General features: G+C 40.6%; 1 protein-coding gene across 1 annotated transcript in view; it reads right to left on the bottom strand.

Moving 5' to 3' along the window:
- MKLN1 (muskelin 1) overlaps window positions 1-20,733 on the bottom strand; it is a 1,607,387-nt gene extending 1,586,654 nt beyond the window's left edge. Inside the window, exons 1-2 of the mRNA XM_044087317.1 lie at window positions 20,620-20,733; window positions 12,159-12,301 (exon numbers count right to left, since the gene is read on the bottom strand). Of these exons, the coding sequence (XP_043943252.1) occupies window positions 12,159-12,301; window positions 20,620-20,733 (257 nt within the window). The remainder of the gene's footprint in view (window positions 1-12,158; window positions 12,302-20,619) is intronic.
- Between the last annotated feature and the right edge of the window lie 1,226 nt (window positions 20,734-21,959).

Genomic DNA, 21,959 nt, shown 5'->3' with positions numbered 1-21,959 from the left:
TTCCCCAAAGGAATAATCTTCAGGTGGAGAAGCTGAGGGAATGGAGTCTTCAGCATCAGAATCTTCATAAGGGGGAAAGGAGTAATCCTGTTCCTCAGAGGAGCCTGAGGAAACAGACACTTGATCAGAGGAAGCATAATCCTCCTCTTGTCTAGGCCTTTTGTCGGGGGGGGGGGGTTGGGAACCCCTGATCAAAGAAATTAAATCTTCAGCCATTTTAAGCATCTGCTTCTTAGGCATAGGGCCTTGACCTGGAGACTGAGTGTAGTCTTTTTTGGTTTTAGAGGAGTCTTGAGCTTAGCATAAGATTTTATGGTGACAGTAATCGGTCTGAAGACACCTTCAGAAACCGAAGGTATTTCTACAGCACCGGCTTCTCCTACTGCAATGTCATCGGTAGGGCCTAAAGAAAATGGCTGCGTCGGCCTAGAACTCTCTGCTGGAAAATCCGAAGTGGTCTGGGGATCCAATTCAGCAGTAGCCAGGGGCTGCGTAGGCACCTCACTGAAAACCGGAGAACCGGCGACCGGCCCAGCCGAGGGCTCGGAGTCTGGCTTGGATCTAGGCTGCCTATCTTTATCTTTGCGTTTTTTATGTACGCCGGTAGTCGGTTGCTCCGACGGCATAGTGTAATTAAATTTCCTACCGAAGTAGTGACGTGCGAAATCAAAGCGTCGCTTTATAGTTCGCTTATTGAACCTAGCACAAAACCGACAACCAGTGACGTCGTGGTCTGGGCCTAGGCAAGGTATACAAAAAGAATGAAAGTCCTTATGAGGTATTTGCTTCCCACAAGAAATGCAATTGTTAACTTTTTCTGACATCGGACTGAGGCAAGAAAAGTTTCCCCAATAGGGTACTTAGCTTTGAAGACTTCGGACTGAAACTCTATTTGAAAATCTCAGGTGTCGGCCGACCGGCACTTGCGAACTGCTTCGGGCACCGTGCGGCACGAAAGACTGAAGAAAATGGCGTCGGATGCCTCTCATATACCCCTGGCGCTCGGACGTCAGGGAAGAAGCGATAGCAACCGACGCCAGACCAAGACTTTGGAATTCGGGCAGACTGCGGGACCGCCTGACGGCAGGATAACCCATTTCAGTGTGATGACTGCAGCAGGGTAACACAATGAACATCTCTACTGCTGAATTCCCAGTAGCCAAAATTACTGTGACTGGCATGAAAAACATCAGAATGGTTGCCTCAAATAAAAGGGAGCTATTAGGATCAGACTGGCTTGGTCTTATTTAGCTTTCAGCACTACTTTCTGAATCAGTGGAAATAGATAAATGGAATACATTAAGTCTAGAGTCAATGGAAAGGAGACAGTATCCATCTTTCAAATTTATGAAGAATGAGGGAATTATGTCAGTATCCTCATCTCCTTCCCTTTGATTTGGTTTCAGACTGAAACTATATTATATGTCTACTGAATCTTTCATTTTCTTAGAACACTGCATGCTGTAATACCAGTTTGTAATCTGAGCTTCACATCTGTATACTACCTTTGAAGCTCCTGGGCTAAACCATTTAAAAAGGCCCACAAAGACCAGTGTTCTACCCTCATTAACACATTTTAAAAAGGAAGGGAAACAAGGGAATACTGATTTGAATGTGCACTAAGTCATAACTGTTCTAGAAGGCTGGCAAGGTCAAGTAAACTACCTTCATCTTAGAAAGTTGGTGTGAGGTGAACTTTCTTGTTTGTTGACACTAGCTGCTCTACACCTACACTTTGACAAAGTGGACTCCCAAGCCAAGAGCCTTTCATTATATACTTTCTTCATCCAAAGTTTAGTAATGTCATTCCAATGGCAAGTCTGCCATAGCAGTCCATCACAGAAAATTTTTTACACAGTGAAAAATAAAAACATCAAGCCCAATGTACCTGTAGGCTGGTTCTACAGATAACTATGTTACTTTGCCTTTTTCATATACAAACTTCTACCTTTTCCAGGGCTCTCCAAAGCTGCCCTGTGGTGATGGCTTGTTGAAAAGAGTTGACAGAATTTATTAAGGAGTGTTTTCATTTCTATTTGTATGAGAAGGGAAATCCTTCATGAATGAAGAATGAATCATTGCACCTTACCAGTCACTTCTTTCATTTGCTGTTCTTCACAGACAGCAACAGTACAAACATCAAATTTAAGTGCACCAAACAATTCCCATATCTTTTAACTACTAAGTAACTTCCTAGATAAATAAGAGTGCTACAGTCTGCTTTCATGGATATCCAAACATCTGCCACAAATTCAAGACACTGGGAGCAATCTACATGGCAGAGTTGAAAACTAAGTGATGCTGCACTTTGCACAGGAAGTTCCTCAGGTTTCAATTACTGCAAAAGAAACAAGATGGGCATCTTTTTATATTCAGAATAGCTATACAGCAACCTTGTTCTACAAAAGAAGTAGAGCCTTCAATAGTCATGATCAAGACTGATTTTGGGATTATGACCTTGTTCGCATCTGGTAACGCCAAAACTGGTCATGTCCTTTTTTTTGGTACTAAACTACATATGCACGTAGCTAAATGGGTAGAGATATAGTCTCATGTGCAGTAGGTCCAGGGTTTGAATACATGGAAGGGAAAATAAGCATTCATTTCAGGGACTTTGGGTGCTGACTTGCCTAACATGGCCTAAACTCTTGGCTAGGCTTATAAGGGCCTCAGGGCCAACAGCCTATTAACTTCCTATAATCCTAAAGAGGTCAGCATAAAAGAAATGTCTCCTAGTACTACCTTTTTATTAATAATTGATACTTACAACAGTTGCTATAAATGATGTGTGTATTATCTATGGGACAAGCTGCATCTGTGGCTTCTGAATAAATTTTACTGCATAAACCTGATGTACTGTGTGAGTAAAATGTCTGTAGTTATCTCCTGCCAGAGAATTGGCTGGAATTCTTCTCCTTGTGGTATCAAAAAAGGAAAGAAGTAAAAAGGTCGTTGGTTATATTTGCCCTTTACTGCATAATTTCAGTTGCAACTAGTCTGCATTCCTTTTTACTGTTATTGTTGTCATAACACTTTTCGTCTGTTGTAGGACTCTTTCGAAACAAGTAACATGTACGGTTTTCTAAATTAAGACTTTGGCCATCATTTTTAAAAGTCCATTGTATTTTTATGTGTTAATGGGGTTGGGGTTTCTGGTCTGGTCCCTTGGACCATTTTCAGCCAGAGTGCACTGTACAGCACAAGTACCGAGTAACCAACAATACACGAGTTATAGACAACATGACAACAATTCAAAGATAGCATTTTTAGAAGGTTGCATTTTTAAATAAAATTTATGCATAGAACTGTAACTGCAAAGTTAGCTGTTCTGTCATTCGAGTGACTTACCATTTGTGCCATCGTATCTAATGCATAAACTGCAAATTCTGATGAAGGTTTTCAATGCACCTTAAAAGGGAAAAAAAAAAAAAAAACTTTGCCAGAATAATTTTCCCTGCGCTGATGCCACTAAGGGATTAAAGGTGTTATTTCACCTCAGTGGCATCAGCTCAGGTAAAACATGGGATATGTTCATTAAATTCTATAGATCCATGCCTGAGATGACATCACCAGGGAAAACACTAGAAACACTAGATTTATTTCAGTCATGGTTTCAGTAAAAACATTTATGAAGCTGTTAACTGAAAAAGCAGTCCAAATAAAGACAGGAAGACTGGGAAATGAATCACATCACTTATCTCGACAGATGCCACAATGCAGAGCTTCTCAGTGACAGAATACTTTAACAGTTATCTTAGGGCACACACCCTTGAAGAAATATGCAAAAGAGGAAAAAGAAAAAACTGTAAGATAGGATGAGAAATGGAAAAAAATAAAAAGTGTAAACAGAAAGATGCAATGGCCAGTCCTTTAAGTATTTGTGGCCCTCTACTTATATATGCACAGTGCAACATCCATTAGGAGGTTTTAAATAATAAAATATCCATTAGAGAGAGTAGCTTGAGGCACAGTTGAGCTGGAGGAGTAGCAGTGTTTATGCCAGCTTTTGCCAATGTTGCAGGAATACTTCCTTTAGATGATCAACTAGTTTCTTTCTGAATTTTGTAATTTGTTGTACCTCTTTTGTTAAATCATTCCAGTTCTAGAGAGAATTTTACTGAAGCATCTTTCATCAATAGAAAGCTTGAAGGTACAGCAAACAAGGGTGATGGCATTACTTTCATATGTTGCATATGACGTGACAGTGGTGTTCATGGAAAAGTTTATAAGTGTGTGTAGAAGTAAAAGTGTTGGTCACGCAGAGATAAAGGCAACCAAATGGCCTTCTGCAGTTGACAGTGATGTTCACACTTTGGGCTTAATGAATCTACATATGGCACTGACAGTCTGAAACAGTCAAGTGTTATGAGATGAATGAAGTGCAACTATGGAGAGAACAATCAGCAGCTTAGAAAAACAGTATAGTTTTAGACAATGGTCTTCTAGCTTCAAGAATAAGATGGTAACACATGGAGTAATTGGCACCGAGTTTGGCAATTACCTTTTTAGAATGGCTTCTGTAAGTGAATGGAAGGAGAGGCTGGGACCTTCTGCAAGTCCTAGGTATTTGTACTGCTGGACTACAGCACACAAGTTCTACTGCTTTATCAATGTGAATGTAGGTTGAGGAGCAAGTGTGGTTTTGTGTGTGTGTGTGTGTGTGTGTGTGTGTGTGTGTGTGTGTGTGTGTGTGTGTGTGTGTGTGTGTTACCTAAAGTCATGACAGCTGTTTTAGAGTACTTTACAGTTAGTATGTTTTTAGATACCAATGACTTAGTTTGTTAAATTCTTTTTGTTGGTATTTTGAAATGCAGAGGTGGAAGCTCCAGTTCTATACAAAATAATGTCGCTGGTACAGAAAGAGCTATTAGAGAAGGTAATACCAAGTTAATGCCATTTATAAAAATGGAAAAAGGGATATGCCCAAGGACTGATCCTTGGGGAGCATCAGCCGTGAAGGAACCTTATGCCATGATACTATTTCCTGACTGGATTCTGATAGTCACATGTATAGTTTAGAGAACCAGGAAATTGCATTGTTGCTAAAGCAGAATAATCAAAGCTTGCTAGGTAGAAATAAAGTTCACGCTTTCAATGCTCTGGTTACATCTAAAATTATGGCTGCAAAGACATGTCCTTTTTCCAAGACTGACGGAAACTAAAAGTACTGAATTACTTTAATTTCTACAAAATTGTTCATGACTGATAGATTTGTCTGAAACTAGTACATTGCCTCGGAATTAAGTTTCCTTTTAGCTTTACCAGTAATAGTACAGACAGTTGTTAGTGTGTTTTGTTTGCTCTTAAATCAATGCTGAGATTCTGATGATAATCCGTACTTAAGGTGTTCCAGGGATGATATCAGTAGTAAATGGCAAATTGTATGATGTGTTCACAGGTTAATATTAGGCTAACGGCCATTAGGGCCCTTGGAAGCCTAGCTACACATCCCAAACTCATTTGGATCCCTAGCATCACTGTTGTCTATATAGGAGGGGGCATGTTAGTAGGGAGGTAACCACGGGATGTGTAGGGATAATACTTTTTTTTTTTTTTTATTGGCGGCCTCTGTCCAGAAGGGATATGGCAGCCAGACTGGAGCAAAAATTTCACATCAAACTGTCAAGGTTTCTTTTGACTAGACTCAAGAGATAAACTCTGTTTAACATGGACAGGGAGCCTACTTCTCAGTGTGGGGATCCATTGGGACATGCATCTCTCTCTACAGCACATTACGTTTATGTCACAAGCTTAGCTCAGATTCCTGAATCAGTGTTTCTTGTGCGAGTTGTTTTAAGCATGTACAAAAGATCCATCACGGCTCTGTGGAAACCCTTGTAAGCCAGGCAAGATCACCTCTCAACACAGGAGACTGAATAGAGACAAAGCCTAGGTGATCAGTGTAAGACAGGGAAGTCATGCCCTGAATTCTCCTGGTGAGAAACATATGTGGGTGTTTCAACTGTTGCAAGTGTCTGGTCAGGTACATGCTAAAAGGGACATTGTACTTGACATGTCTGTTAAGGGCAGAGAAGAGTGGTACTATAACTTCTTTGGACCTCAATGCCATATCCTTACCTATAAGTTTGGTGACATGCAAGGTTTCTTTTTTTTTTTTTTTTTTACTACTGGAAAGACTCGTAGCAGTGTACTGATTACATAACTTGGGTTGACAGTTTCCTAAAGGGCATTATAATGCAATTTTTGGCATAGAGTTTTATGCCATGATTCTTGATACCAGTCACTTGTCCATGTTAGACCCTCTTGCAATATGTTGGTGTCTTGGGGAGAAATCTATAATAGCTCCCAATTTACACTCATCTGAAAACTCAGTGACCCAAAGGATTTGAATGTTGACTCACAAGAAGTTAAATGCCAAACAGCAGCAGGCCTAGCAAAGAGGCATGAGGTACCCCCCAGTGGAGTCTCCTAGTGGCGGTGGTCTCACTGATCCTAACTTCTTGGTTCCGGTCTGTGAGACAGATGGCAATGCAGCGAGTTATGTACGGATTTATGCCTACGTCAGAGAGCTTGTCGACAATGCCTGAGTGGGGTAGTGTGTTGAATGCCCTGGCCAGGGCAAGAAACGCAGTATGCACTGTTTTACCCTCCATCCACTGCCTTGGAGACACTGTGAAAGAAGTTCACCAGGTTAAATAGGCACGGCCTTCCCTTAACGTCAAATTGGGATGGGTCCAGTGTCTGTAGGTTGCCAATGTCCTTGATAATCATTTTCATGAAAATTTGTTCCATTGTTTTGCATATTAGGCTAGTTAGACTGATGGGTCTGTAGTTCCCTGGGTCAGGTAATGGTCTACCCAACTGGAAGGGAATGACTGTTGAGGTCCTGTATTCATTTGAAATACAGCATGTAATGAGGCGGTAGCTGAAGAGTGCCTCATCCTGATATGTCATGTGCTTGACTGTTCAGGAGGCAACCGGGGAGGTTGTCGGGAATCCATAGAGGTGGTGTTCTTGGCATTAGATGCCAGCACCTGGTCCCTGATAATAGTTGGATAAGGCATGGAGAGGTGGGCAAGTGCGTGCACACACACACACACACACACACACACACACACACACACACACACACACAGGAAAAACTGGATGGATGCTGAATGGATTGTGGTTAGACTTATCTATTTTTTCAATATTTTTCCCTTACATTTTGCCTGAGATTACTCTAAAGCAGAAGATGGGGTAAGGGACAGTGATGGAAAGAAGGGGATATGCTTATGTGAAGTTTAGGGGGGAAAGAAATTAAGAGATCTGGTTGTGGGAGACTGCAGTATGCTATGTTTACTAGGGAAGATTTGTTGGAATGTTGACTACTGTTTGTCTACAATAACACTGCCAAACAAAAGACCAATAATTGTTTCACTGAAGCAATCAGTAATACTTATCTGGCAGCCGCAGCATAACATTCAAATACCAATTCTGCAAATCTCCTTACAGCTACCCCTGACATAGCAGCCCTTCAAGATACATCTACAGTATAACATGCACATGTAAAAATATGAACTCCAGTTCTGTAAGTACACTGCAGAAACAGCTATATTTAATTTTACTCTACTGGGAGTATTAATAATTGGAAAAGACTGTCCATTTTGTTACATTTACTCAAAAAAAACTTTAATAAAAGAACCATGTTGACAAAATTAAATGCCCCAACTGCTAAGGTAGAAGATGCATACTTTTGTAGCACATTTACCTAGCAGCCTACAATTCGTTTCAAATGGTAAGCATGCAAAAGGCACAGCTTTCCACACTGGCTAAATGCTGTTAAGTGCATGTTCTCTAACACATGATTATGCAATTCCTGCCTACTCTGAAGGGTACTTATACTCCCTGTCACCTTGGAAAAATGCTTCAGCTTTTAAAATTATGGTACTGTGCACTTCACTTCTGAGAGCCTAATCTTTCTCTCTTCTGTTCAGCATAAAATGAATCTCATAAATTTCAACTGAAAAACTCTCCCATGAAATTTAATGCTTAAATAAAAAAAAAAAATGCCCTTCTAAATGCTGGAACTAACTGGCAGTATAAATACTGGAAGGGACTGCAGTATATTTATCACACCAGAAATCATCTCCTTCAGCACATGTTAAAAGAAACTATTTTCATTACATTTAATCTCCTTTAACCTTTGCAGTTCCTGAAGAAATTTGCGTGTGTGTGCTTGTTTTCTACCTACAAACGTCCTTCAATCAACACACTGACAAATCCCTGCATTACACTGAAACACTGCTTTCCAAATACCTTATAATCAAATGAAGCCTGGAAAGAGAGGTAGAATTACAGGTATGCTTTTGATAGACACAACCTGATGAAACAAACCTGAAATGCCAAGCTCATCTACCTCTGAAGCATCCAGATCTGATAGGACTAAATAGGATATGAAACCAGCAGAGGTACTGACAAAGGTGCTACTAATGCCTTTTCTTTTAGTAGCACTGAAGTCAAGGAAGACAATTATAGTACTTCTGGAAAGTGACTTGATATGTCTGTTTTTGGAAGTCTTAAAATTACTTGGTACACTTTTCTGTTAAGGGTGTCTGAAAAGCTAAAAATAACAAATCAGTGGACTTCCTGCAAAAGCCCTTCCAATAACGGAAATGAAAAGAACCAGACTGCCACCAAGAATGGAGTGGTTCAGGAAGCTTGGACCCAAAAGATGACAAAACATGTTTTGTCAATGGCAACACAATGAAAGGATAAATGGGTCTCCACGGTAAAAATTAAAACCAACACTATCTAATCTATTAACAGGTCTGGGGCTGTTTTGTAGAGTAACCTGCTGACCAAGGGCATTGTAGGAAGATTTAAAAGGATCCTGGGTCAGTTGACTGATCCCTGAGAAGAAGGAATGAGAAGAAACATTTAAACATGGCAATAACTGGTGATTATGAAAGGTTACAAATCAGATACACAGACTTCCCAAACCTGCTCCCAACAAACTATGCTGTTGAGGAACCATTTGTGGCGCATACAAAAAAATGCAACTAAATTTAAGTTCTTGATAAAGTACAGTTGTGTTTTCCCCTCACCATAACTATAGACACTGGAGTGTTGGCACTGTTGCAGTAATCACATTAGGGAACTCTGCCACAGACTGAGATCTGACAATCAGCCAAGGTTTCAGAGTCAAACACCCTTCCCCTTGGCTGGGCTAAAATCACCCTCAACTCAACCTACTGGTACAAGTACAATATCTACCCTTACCATCTTCTGTTCCATCTTAACACCCACAAATGCACTCCCCACACCCAAAGACAGATCAGATGTAGTAAACCAGGTCTATATTATTTGAACAAAGTTTTCTAACTTTGAATGCCATATGGGCGACACCATATGGTCGAAGTTAGAAAACGTTGAATACTGAAAAAAAAAAAAAAAAAAAAGAAAGAAAAAGAAAAAACTAAACCCTAAACTAAGGGTTGTAGGCAGGGGACAAGCCCCCCTGCACCCCCTGATCTTTAAATATAACAACTCCAAGACCGCACTATAATGCGGTAAAGGGAAGACTTCCCTTTACTGCACTGTAGGGCGATCTAGGAGTTGGTATATTTAAAGAGCAGAGGGTGTGGGGGGTGCAGGTGGGCTTGCCCCGCTGCTTTAACATGTCAGGTGACCTTTTTGGGTTTTTTTTTTTTTTTTTTCAGTATTCGAAATTTTCGAACTTAAACCATATGGTGTTGCCCATATGGTACTCGACATTAGAAAACTTTGTTCAAATAATATAAACCTGTAAAACCTCATCTCTAAGCTCAGATGACATGCTGAATTATGTAAGAGTACCTCATTAAAGTTTCAGACCATCGTTCTTCTTGTCAGACCTGAGGCCGCAGTGGTGCAGCAGTTAGCATTGTCGCCTCACAGCAAGAAGTTCTTCTGTTCGATTCTCGGCTGAAGCGCCTTCTGTGTGGAGTCTGCATGCCCTCCTCGTGGTCGAATGACGTATAAAGACATGCAGGTAGGTGCATGCATGAATGGGTGTGCCTTCTTTCAAAGTTGGGTGTCGGGCTGGCAATCTGTCACCGTAAAAAAATCCACTGCCAATCATTAGCGGACTGGAGTTCCACTTTGGTGACCCCTAACCGGGAAAAGCCGAAAGACATTGTATTCTTCTTGCCAGACCTAAGTAACAAAGGGACAGAAAAGGAAGCCAAGAATGTGATTTGGGCTTGGATTCAACAAAAAAGGGAAGGGGCAAGGAGAATGGGTACCAACCCTACTAGCTTGGGGAGAAAAGGGGATGGACTGCAACACTGACCACATTCAAACATGTAGAATTATGGCAATTTTAACACATCTATACTATGTTCCTTGTTCAGGACACTGCTGCAGGCATCCAGTAAGGGAAGGTTCCCAAAGGTCCCCAAAAAACTTGGGGTGAGGTGGATACAGGTGATCAGAGGAGAGAAGAATGCCCATCAGGATAGCTAAAATGAACCCTGCCCTTGCTCTGGAAAGCATGTTTAGCATGCAGTATTTGGAAAGTGTATATACTAAAGACAAGGATGCTGCTTTCAATTTAGCCTGAGCACCACTCTTAAAGGGGATGAATCTACACACACAGATATTCTCGGAATTGTGCAAAAAAACTACGTAGAAATGTAATGGGTGCAGCAGTGAATCATGATGAACACCACCCCATTCTCGTCCGTCAGTTATTTGCAGAAGAACAAAGGTGCATGTCTGGAACACCCCACCTGATGGATATATGATCTCCAGGAATGTCTCCATGTTCAACATTCAATCATGTGGATCTCCAGAGGTCCTGATTCAATGGTCTGCCATGGGGTTTTCCTGAATGGGGATGTGGCCTTCCCATACTGACAAAGTGCAATCCAAATTTGCACAGCCAGCCTGCATAAGTAATAAGAGTGAGTGGGTGGATGGGTAGGTAGGCAAATAGGTGGGGCAACCCTTCCCTGGTTTATGTACCACATCAATATGGTGTTTTCTGAGACTATTTTCTATGTCCTAGGCAACTCATACTGCCTCTGCCTTGAATGCTTGCAGAGCTCAGATTACTGCTAGCATTTCCTTAATGCTTACATGCAGGGTGCTCTCTTGACTTGGCCACTTGCCCTGCGCCTTGAGATCCATGCTCCACTCAAAGTAATCCCAATCCCTCCGAGCTACACGCTCTAGGGACCTAAACCTTGTCACCACAATAAACAGAACATGCTGGAGGGATACAGTCCTGTCCCAGAGACTTCTCACACTCTGGAACAAACTACCTATCTATATCAAACAAAGCTCCTCATTAGCACTCTTCAAGAAAAATCTTGATGATTGGATGGGAAATCGGAAATTTACCCCAGGGATCACCTCTGTGGCTCTGCTCGACAGGGGCACAAGAAAATAATTTTCTTGGGTGGCACAAGCCAGGGTACCTTTTTGGCTAGGCTTATATAGGCCCTAGGGCCAATAGCCTAGTACCTACCTATGAAGATGTGGACAATCCCAGCCTAGACTAAGGAACATATGGTCAGGTTCTGATTTGGAATGGTTGGTCTAAACAACATTCCTCATTGATCTAGCTCCCTTCTGACACAAGGCAGTATAGAAATGGTGACTTCCATGGGGTCCACCTACTGATCCCATGTGTTCCTCAGGAACACCAATTGTCTGATGTGTATTTAGACTAGAGGAACCATCAGGATGGTGGATGCCACCTGAACCAGGATGTCCATGGTCTGACTATCCATTGAGGTCTGTTAAGGTTAAAAACAGATCGATTACAAACTGCCCCTGTTTTTGTTAAAAACAGTATAAAGACACCTAAATATCCTTCTATGAAGTAAGTAACTCAATGAAAAGTAAAATAACAATCTACTTTTATATGCATTGCTTGCACATGCTTAGTATGAAGAAGAAATGGCACATAATAGCACAGAACTTCATTGCAGTAGTGGGATAAATGAGAAATGCTAGCCTTTCACGTGGTCCACACTGCTCGTCTACTTCACATATCAAACACGGTCAGGAACATACAGAAAAAAAATTTGAATGGGTCAAAAACACTGACAGTTAAATGTTTCTAATTCTAAGCAATACAATCAGCCATAAAACCTGAACTGAGATGATGCACACTTGCTTCTGGGAAAAAATATAAGCTTATTATTGCTATGCAACATTACATTGCTCACCTGGAGAGAAGCTCAGTCATATTTTCTTCATTCATGCCCCCAAATACCTTGAACTTTTTTAAATTACAGACATGAGTTTTCTCATATTTTCCAAAAGTAATGCTCTGTACAACAGCAGGCCTTTCAAGTTTCAGAATCAGATACTGGAATAAAAAATAAAAATATATTACAGAAGTGAATGGGCAATCTGCATTACATCAAAAAATTGTTGAACGAGCAGTCCGATATATAGAACAGATTTAGATAGTCAAGCTTACAAAACTGCCTAAAAATCTACTATCACTTCATCAGGTACTCCACCTGTGAAACAATACCATTCAGTTAAAAGAAAACAAATGGAATAATAGGCAGTAAGATTAAAGGCATTGACAGAAAACGTAAGCGCTTTTGTTCCTTTTATTACCATTTCAATGGAACTTCATTACAAAATGAAAAATCTCATTTGCCATTATATTTAAATATACACCCCAACCAACCATCAACCAATTGGCTTAAATAAAATTACATTCACCGTCAACAAATCAAATGCTTATTATGCTAAATATTAAAGACATATACTTTTATGTTGACAAACATACAAGGAAATTGAAGTTTAGAACATGTAAAGGCTATCAAGGACAAAGTGTACGATTTCATTTGCTAAACACAGTAAAGGATGACTAGAGTTTCAGAAATTTCATTTCTCAGTTCTTGAACAAATGAATGATGCAAAATTTATTGGCAGTTGCAATAATCTTCTTGAAGTTAGAAAGATGAAATGCCAACGTTTTTTGCAAGCAGATAAATTCCACAGGCTAAAACTAATGGACAATGTGAAAAGTATACCAAAATTAAATTATTTTAATTATTAATAATTATTATAGTTTCAAAATAAGATTTCACATATATCTACATATATGTATACACACACACACGTGGGCATACACATGTATCAACACGCATGCATATGTGTGTATCTACACACGCATATGCGCGTGAATACGTGCATCAACACATGCATATGCACGTGAATACGTGTATCTACATGCATATGCACGCATATGCGCCCGTATACGTGTATATACACACACATATGCGTGCATACGTGTACATACATGTATGCACGCGCATATGTGTATGCACACGCATATATGCGCATACGTGTATATACACATGCATATACGCGCATACGTGTACATACACATGCATATATGTGTATATACACGCATATGGGTGCGTAAATGTGTATATACACACATGCGCGCATATACGTGTACACGTGCGTATAAACGCGTAAATACACACGCATATGCGCATATAAATGTATATAATATATATATATATATATATATATATATATATATATACACACACATATAAACATATATATACACACATGTGCACATATAAACATGTATATACACACGCATATGCGTGTATAAATGTGTATACACACACACACACACACACACACACACAAGTGATACAATGATTCTACCAAGGATCACCTAATACTGCCAAACCTCTGTATATTAATTCTTAACCAACGATGTTCTATTCTGTTCGTATCTACTTATTCATCTCTGAAGACAGTTAAACATTTTTCTACATACAAGTGGTATGCTTCTGGAATACAATAATTTTATCTATACATATATCTGTTAAGAAAGGTAAAATATGTTCTTGTACAATATTGTATGCATTTACGAGAAAGTGCTGTAATTCATAAAATTATTGTTAGATTGTTTTTTAAGTGGAGCTTTTCTCCCCGGGCCTCCGCTGAAAATGGACCTGTGTCCAGTCAGACTTTCCCAGTCAAGAAATGTAAAATAAAATAAAATAAATAAATACACACACATATGTATATAATGTGTGTGTGTGCTTATTTATTTATTGTGTGTGTGTGTGTGTGTGTGTGTGTGTGTGTGTGTGTGTGTGTGTATGTATATATATATATATATATATATATATATATATATATATACACACACATACATACACACACATATGCATATACATAAATATATATATATATACACACACACATATACATTTATATATATATATATATATATATATGTATACACACATACACACACACACACACACACACACACACACATATATATATATATATATATATATATACACATACATGCATATGTATGTATGTATATATATATATATATATATATATATATATATATATATATATATATATATATATATATATATAGTAAGATGCTGTCCGGTTTGATTCTCAGCTAGAGCGTCTTCTGCGTGGAGACATGCATGAATGGGCGTACCTACGTAAAAATCAACTGCCAATCATTAGCGGACCGGAGTTCCACTGTGGTGACCCCTAACCGGGAAAAGCCGAAGGACATACATACTTTTTATACCAGGCAAGATAAATAAAGCAGAACCTGCTTTGAGCGCTTCCGTTGTATATTCATACCAAGAACTTCATCAGGAAAACAAACAGTGAGGAAAACAGCAATGTAAGGCTCAGCAAGTATAGTTTTGGAACAAAAAGCAGAGATCAAAGTCTAAAATGCTACTAAGGGGTTAAATGAACCAGAGAAGGGCGCATTTAATGTTAAGTGTTTCATTAAGTCCTGGGAAAGACTGCATTTAAAAGAAAAGTACAGTTGTGTACCTACCATAAATGTAGATGTTCGAGTGTATTCACTGCTGCAGTCATTACACTTGGGTTATCCTGCTGGCAGGCTACCCTCATTCGGCCTGAATTCCAAAGTCCTGGTCCGGCGTCGGTTGCTGTCACCTCTTCCCTGATGTCAGTGCGCCATTTTCTTCAGTTTTTCTTGCCCCAGATGTCAGGTGCCCCCAAGAAGGTAGGCAATACATATCCTTATAAAAAACATACAGTAAAATAAAAACAATACCTTCATCTACAAGCAAATACACCACATAGGTTGTATAGGATAGAGAAGTATAGATAAGTCCCAGCAAAGAAAGGGGGATGGAGGGTGGGTAACCTGGACTGCAACAATGAATACACTCGAACATCTACATTTATGGTAGGTACACAACTGTACTATGTTCATCATGTTTCACTGTTGCAGTCATTACACTTGGGTAGAATCCCAAAGCTGAGGTAGGGCGGCTGGGTCTAAATAGGATTAGGAGTGGCTATGAGGCCCTGCAGAACTGCAGTGGCAAAGCCTGCTCTGGATTTAGAGTAAAGAGGTAAGTGATAATGCTTGGTAAAAGTGTGCACTGAGCTCCAAGTTGCAGCCTCCAAAATTTCCTCGGTTGGTACTCCTCTGAGAAAGGCTGCTGAAATGACTGCTGCACTGGTAGAATGTGGCCTAATATTCTTAGGCATTGACTTGCCATGCTGTGCATAGCAAAAACGAATACAGTGTCCTATCCATTTTGAAATAGTCTGCTTTGAGATGGCCTTTCCTTGTGATCCTGCAGCATTTGCTACAAACAGTTGCTCAGTTTTTCTGAAAGCTTTTGGTTTGTCCAAGTAGAAGCGTAGCTGCCTGTGTATGTCCAAAGAGTGCAGAAGTCTCTCCCCTTTATTCTGGGGATTTGGATAAAATGTTGGCAAATGAATGGTTTGGTTAAGAGCCACACTGGATACTATCTTTGGCATAAATGTTGGGTTTGTCCTTAGAGAAACCCTGTCTGCATGAAAAATAAAAGGTTCCACTGCCATTAATGCCTGTAACTCAGACTCTTCTTGCTGAAGTTATTGCTAGGAGCAGAGCAGTTTGCCATGATAAGAATTATATGTCAGCTGTATTGGCTGGCTCAAAAGGAGGTAGTGTGAGCTTTTCTAAGACAAAGTTGAGGTCCCATGTAGGTATCGGTGCTCTCCTTGGGGGTCTTATGTTTTTTGACCCTCTGAGGTACTGTCTTAGCAGTGGATGAGAGAAAATAAGAGTTTCTGTACTGTAATGAGCTGAAATGGCAGAGGCATGAATCTTAATCGATGAGAAGGATAGGCCTTTGTCCAGCATCTCAGGTATTGTAAAATCCGAGGAATATTTGGAACAAGTGGTTCAAGTCCTTGTGCCTGGTTCCAAGCAAAGAATCTCTTCCATTTTTCTGCATAAGATTTCCTGGTGCTGGGCCTCCTGGCTTCCAAAATGACATCCATAACAGCTTTAGAGAGAGGTGTGTTCTGAGTGGCTATATTATCCGCCATGCAGCCAGATTTAAGGTTCTGAGTTGGCTGTGCAGGATCTGACTGTTTTGTTGAGTCAGAAGATGAGGAATTAGAGGTAAAGTCCAGGCTGGGCCTTGAGACAAGCTCTTTAGGATTGGGTACCAGCGCTGGCGTGGCCAGTCTGGGGCAATCAAAATAATTTTTGGCTTCTCGTCTGACTTTTAGGAGCACCTTGGGAAGGAGAGGCAGTGGTGGAAAGGCATAAACTGTTAGGGTTTTCCAGCTGAAAGATAGAGCATCCACTTTCCATGCTTGTGAGCGATAAGTCCTTGTGCAGAATCTCTATAGTTGGTAGTTGTGAGGGGAGCCAAAGAGATCTATGTCTGGGCATCCCCATTTCTTTGTTATCATGCTGAAGACCTGTGGATTTAGTTTCCACTAGTGAGGGTCCATGAGGTTTCTGCTTAGTTCGTCTGCCAGAGTATTTTTCTTTCCTGGCAAGAATTGTGCCAGCAGATGTACTTGATAGGTCAGTGCTGTGTTCCACAAAGTCATGGCTTGCCTGCAGAGGGGATAGGAATGTGTGCCCCCTTGCTTATGTACCACATAACTGTAGTATTGTCCGTCTTTAGTAATAGCTGTCCTGGATGTAGTAGATCCTTGAAGGCTGTCAGGGCATTCTGTACAGCTAGCATCTCTTTTTGATTGATGTGAAGATGCATTTGGTCCTTGGGCCACGTGCCCTGAATACATTTTCCTGCCATGTGTGCCCCCCAAGCATAATCTGATGCATCTGTTGTTAGTGTCTGCCTGGCAGTGGGTAAAGTGAAAGGCTGTCCCCTTGTGGTGACAGGCCAGTGCCCACCATCGAAACTCCTGTTGCAGGTACGGAATAAGAGTTATTATTGTTTCCAGGCTGTGGCAATGTCGAGTACAAACACTTTTTAGGTACCACTGTAGCTTCCCCATATGAATTCTTGCATATGGAATTAGCAGGATGCAAGATGCCATGAAGCCCAAAGCCTGCAGAATTTTTCTTGCAGGTAGCTGGGTCTTTGTTGCCATCATTTGAAAGTAATGAGTCAGTTGCCTTTGCTTGTCTGGCGTGAGATAAGCCATCTGGGCAGTTGTATTTAAGCTTGCACCCAGGAATATTATCTCTTGAGAGGGCACCAGTTTTGATTTCTTTTTGTTTACTGTGTACCCTAGGCAAATTAGTAATTCTTTTACAAACGCCAGATGCTTTAGTAGAACGTCCTTGCTCTCTGCTTGAATAAGGCAGTCGTCCAAGTAGGGATATATCTGAATTCCTTTTTGCCTGCAAAATGCAATTACTGGTGCTAGGCATTTTGTGAAGACCCTGGGCGCAGTAGATAAGCCAAAGGGCAGTGCAGATAATTGGTAATGCATTTAGCCAGCTATGAATCTGAGGTATCTTCTGCAAGATTGTCTGATTGGGACATGCAGGTATGCCTCTGAGGTCCAAAGTAACTAGCCAAGCCTTCTTGCCCAGCATGGGTAGAAGTTGCTGCAGTGTCAACATTTTAAATTTTGGAACATCCAGGAAAGTATTTAGAATTGACAGGTCCAATATTGGTCTCCAGGCTTTGTCCTTTCTGGGTACCAAGAAAAGTCTTGAGTAAAATCCTTGCCCCTGTTCTTGCTGTGGTACTTTTTGAATAGCTCTCATGTCCCCGAGAGCAGAAATTTGTTTTTGTGCCTCTGCCCATTGGTTTTGTGGCAGGTCTGGCATACCTTTTGACCTTGGTAGGGTGTGAAAGTGGAACCTGTAACCCTGAGAAACAATATTCAGTACCCATTTGTCCTGGGTGATCATGTGCCAATTTTGTGAGAAGAGTGCTAGTTTTCCCCCTAAGGGTGCTGTCAAAAGGTAAGTGCTTGGCTTTTGTAGAGGGAAGTCATTGGGACTGTTTCCTATAAGGTTGTGATTTGTCTTCTCCGCCTTTGGGGGCTGAAGCACCCCACTGTTTAGGTCTGTAAGAGCCTTAGGGCTGAGATCTGCCTCTTTGTGGCCTGTCTGACACTGGAAAGGACCAATTTTTAGGCGGCCAGTTCCTGCTAAATCTAGGTGGCTGCACCTGTAAGAAATCCTTTACTGTCTGCATTGATTTTGCTTTATCCTCCATTTTCTTTAACACCGCTTCTGCCTTAACACCAAACAAAGTATCATGTTGTAATGGAGCATCCAATAATTTTGCTTTAACATGATCAGGTAAACTTTGTTCTTTTAACCAAGCATGCCTTCGAATGACAGAGCCTGTAACTGCGGTTCTGCAAGAAGCCTCTAATGAATCAAAACCACATTGCAGAGTATGCTTTCCCACTTGTTCAGCTGCATGCAATAAATCCTGCATTTCCTTACTGTCAGGACATTCTGAGTTGTAAGCGTTTTCTGTTTTAGCAAAGACATTAGATATTGTTGATATTTAAGCATGTGAAACTGGCAGTTTAAAGCCCTTACAGCTAAAGCAGCAGAAGTGTAATCTTTTATCCCCCATCTATCCAGTGCTCTAGAATCCCTGTCAGAGGGAACAGGGTTTTTTGCAGTGGAAGCCTTGATCCCTTTGGGACCCTGAGAAATTGTTTCTGGGTCGGCAGCAGGGTTTTTATAAAGAAATTTATGAGAGTCTGGGACCCTGTAGTACCTGTCTGGCTTGACTGGTGCAGGGGGTAAAGAATCAGGAGACAAACTGGATTCAGAAAAAACATCATCAACAATATCTAGTACAGGGGGGATAGCAAGGGGCCTGTGCTGAGGCAGTAAAAGAAAATCTCTGAGCCTTTTCTTGGATTCTGAATAATCCTGCTCTCCCAATGGAAATGCTTCCTCATGGTGTGCAGGGTTTCTCCAAAAGAGTAATCCTCAGGAGGAGAGGCTGAAGGGATAGATTCTTCAGCATCAGAGTCCTCATAGGGAGGAAGAGAATATCCCTGTTCTGAAGAGGAATCAGAGGAAATAGAAACCTGGTCAGAGGAGTCATAATCAGTGTCTTGCCTAGGCCTTTTATCAGGAGGGGGATGGGAAACCCTGATCAAAGTAATTAGGTCCTCTGCCATTTTAAGCATCTGTTTCTTTGGCATGGAAGACTGTCCAGGAGAATGCTGTACTTGTTTCTTTGTCTTTAATGGTGTTTTAGACTTTGCCTTGGCTGCCTTGATAGTAAGCTGTGTAGGTCTGAAAACACCCTCAGAAGCCGATGCCTGCTCAGCGGCTCCGGACCCATCTGAGGGAATAGTTTACGTAGGCCCAATACCTTGAGTTTCCAGAGACCTAGTTGTCTCCACGTGGGAGTTGAGGTGGCCTGTGGCTCTGAGGTAGCGGGTGTCGGGCTACGAAAGCACCTCACTGAGAACCGGCGACTGGCCTAGAAGAGGCTTCGTCATCGGTTTTGGACCTCGGATGCCTGTCCTTTTCTTTGTCTATGCGTTTTTTTGAATTCCGGTTGTCGGTTGTTCCAACGGCATTATGTAGTTAAACCTTCGGCCAAAGTAATGAAAAGCAAAATCAAACTGACTCTTAATAGTGCATTGGTTGAATCTAGCACAAAACCAACAACTAGCAACGTCGTGGTCAGGGCCTACGCAAGGAATACTGTAAGAGTGAAAATCCTTATGAGGTATTTGCTTCCCACAAGAAATACAATTGTTAACTTTTACTGACATCGGTCTGGAGCAAGAAAAAGTTTCCCCAGCAGGGTACTTAGCTTTATTGAAGACTTCGGTTCTCAATTCAATTTCAAAAATATCAGGAGTCGGCCGACCGGCACTTGCGAACTGCTTTTGCTTCGGGCACCGCGCGGCAAGAAAAGACTGAAGAAAATGGTGTCGGCTGCAACTTATACACCCCTGGCGCACTGACGTCAGGGAAGAGGCGACGGCAACAGACGCCGGACCAGGACTTTGGAATTCAGGCTGACTGAGGGTAGCCTGCCAGCAGGATAACCCAAGTGTAATGACTGCAACAGTGAAACACGATGAACATCTGCCATTTCAGTTTGTGCACTTTAATATGGGTGTCAGTGTCCCCATAAAATACATCCACCTGCTCTAACACTGGAAATCTAAACTAGAGAAACCCCATACAGTGCAAACTATGTTTCCCTAATGCTTTCTTCAAATTCTTGTTTTGTATAGCAACACAATGCTCCCTAATTCTACTCTACAGTTTCAGAGAAGTTTTTCCCATCTAAAAACCATTACAAGTGTCACAAACACCTGCATTTACCACATTAGTAGTACTGCAATCAAAATAGCTGAGGAAAAGAACTTTAAAGGCAAAAAAAAAAATTCTGAGCCTGTGTAAATGTAATTGCATACTACCCATAAGCCACAGGGAAACATGCCTGGTGTTCTGTCAGCATTGATAACTTGCTCCAGTAAGAATGGAACATCAGCGTGTCCAAATGAAAGTTGTAAGGACTTAAGTCTTTTCATGCGAGAAACACGGTGCTTCCCCAAAATGTAACAATATCCTTGCTACTCCTCAAAACTTCCCATTTCCTGGTGATAATGTCACAAACGGGTTTGAAATCAAAACAAATCAGGAGAGGAAAAGCACAGTTGTGTACACTTACCATAAATGTAGATGTTAGAGTGTATTCACTGTCGCAGTCATTACATTTGGATTATCTGCTTCCAGGTAACCCTCAGTCGGCCTGAGTCTTGGGTCCTGCGTCGGTTGTTGTCCCTTCTATGACGTCAGGTCGTCAGGGGGTATAAAACATGCAGCCGACGCTATTACATCAGTTTTTCTTGCCCCAGATGTCAGGTGCCCCCCTAACGGGAAGCAATTAAATATAAAAGCACAAAGATATACCTCCAACAAAAAAGCAAATACACCAAAAAGGCTTTTAAGCATAGTAAAGGAAAGTAGAAGTATAGCCAAAAAAAGTTAGGGGGCTGGAGGTAAATATGGTATTAAGTTTGATGACATTCAGAAAGGTAGTGAAGTCAATTATTTAGATATAACACTAAGAAGGATAATAAAACAGAAAATTCATACCAGTATACATAACAAAGTTTAATCAAATAAATTGGAAAATGTTTGGTAACAGTTGTCATCCTAGCCATACCTTGGCAGCTATTCCTTATGGCGAGCTGCTTAGGATAAAAAGGCTTAGTAGTAATAGTAAACAAGCACAGGAAGAAGCACATAAAGTAGCCTCTATATTTATTACTAGGGGGTATCAACAAGATGATGTACAAGAAAGTTTTGATAAGATATATGGTAAGGATAGAACAAATAAATATATTAAATATGATGACATACAAAGATAATATATAAGGATGGTAAACAAGACAAAGAAAAAATATTTTTTGTTACCAGATATACAATTTTTTCTCATATAATGAATGGGTTGGTAAAACAGTACTGGAGACAAGTAAAAGAAGTTGCGTCATTAACAAATGTGGAGTTGACAGTATCTTACAAAAGAGGACAAAACCTTCTTAGTGCATAGTATATATAAAAAACCAAGGGACAACATATTGGTTAATATTAATATGGTGGGAACTATACCTTGTGGAAAATGTTCTATTTGTCAGCATATTGTTACTAAAGTAGATGAGATGGGGGTTAAATATTTTGATACTAGAGGCACATATTCTTGTTTGAGTAGAGGAGTAATTTATGTTATTTTTTGTTCATGTAGAAAATATTA

Source organism: Protopterus annectens, chromosome 11.part0 (genome assembly GCF_019279795.1).
Source record: "Protopterus annectens isolate FY-2018-M chromosome 11.part0, PAN1.0, whole genome shotgun sequence".
NCBI lineage: Eukaryota > Metazoa > Chordata > Ceratodontiformes > Protopteridae > Protopterus > Protopterus annectens.
Note: the sequence above shows the minus strand (reverse complement) of the source record. Positions and strands in the feature narration are given on the sequence as shown.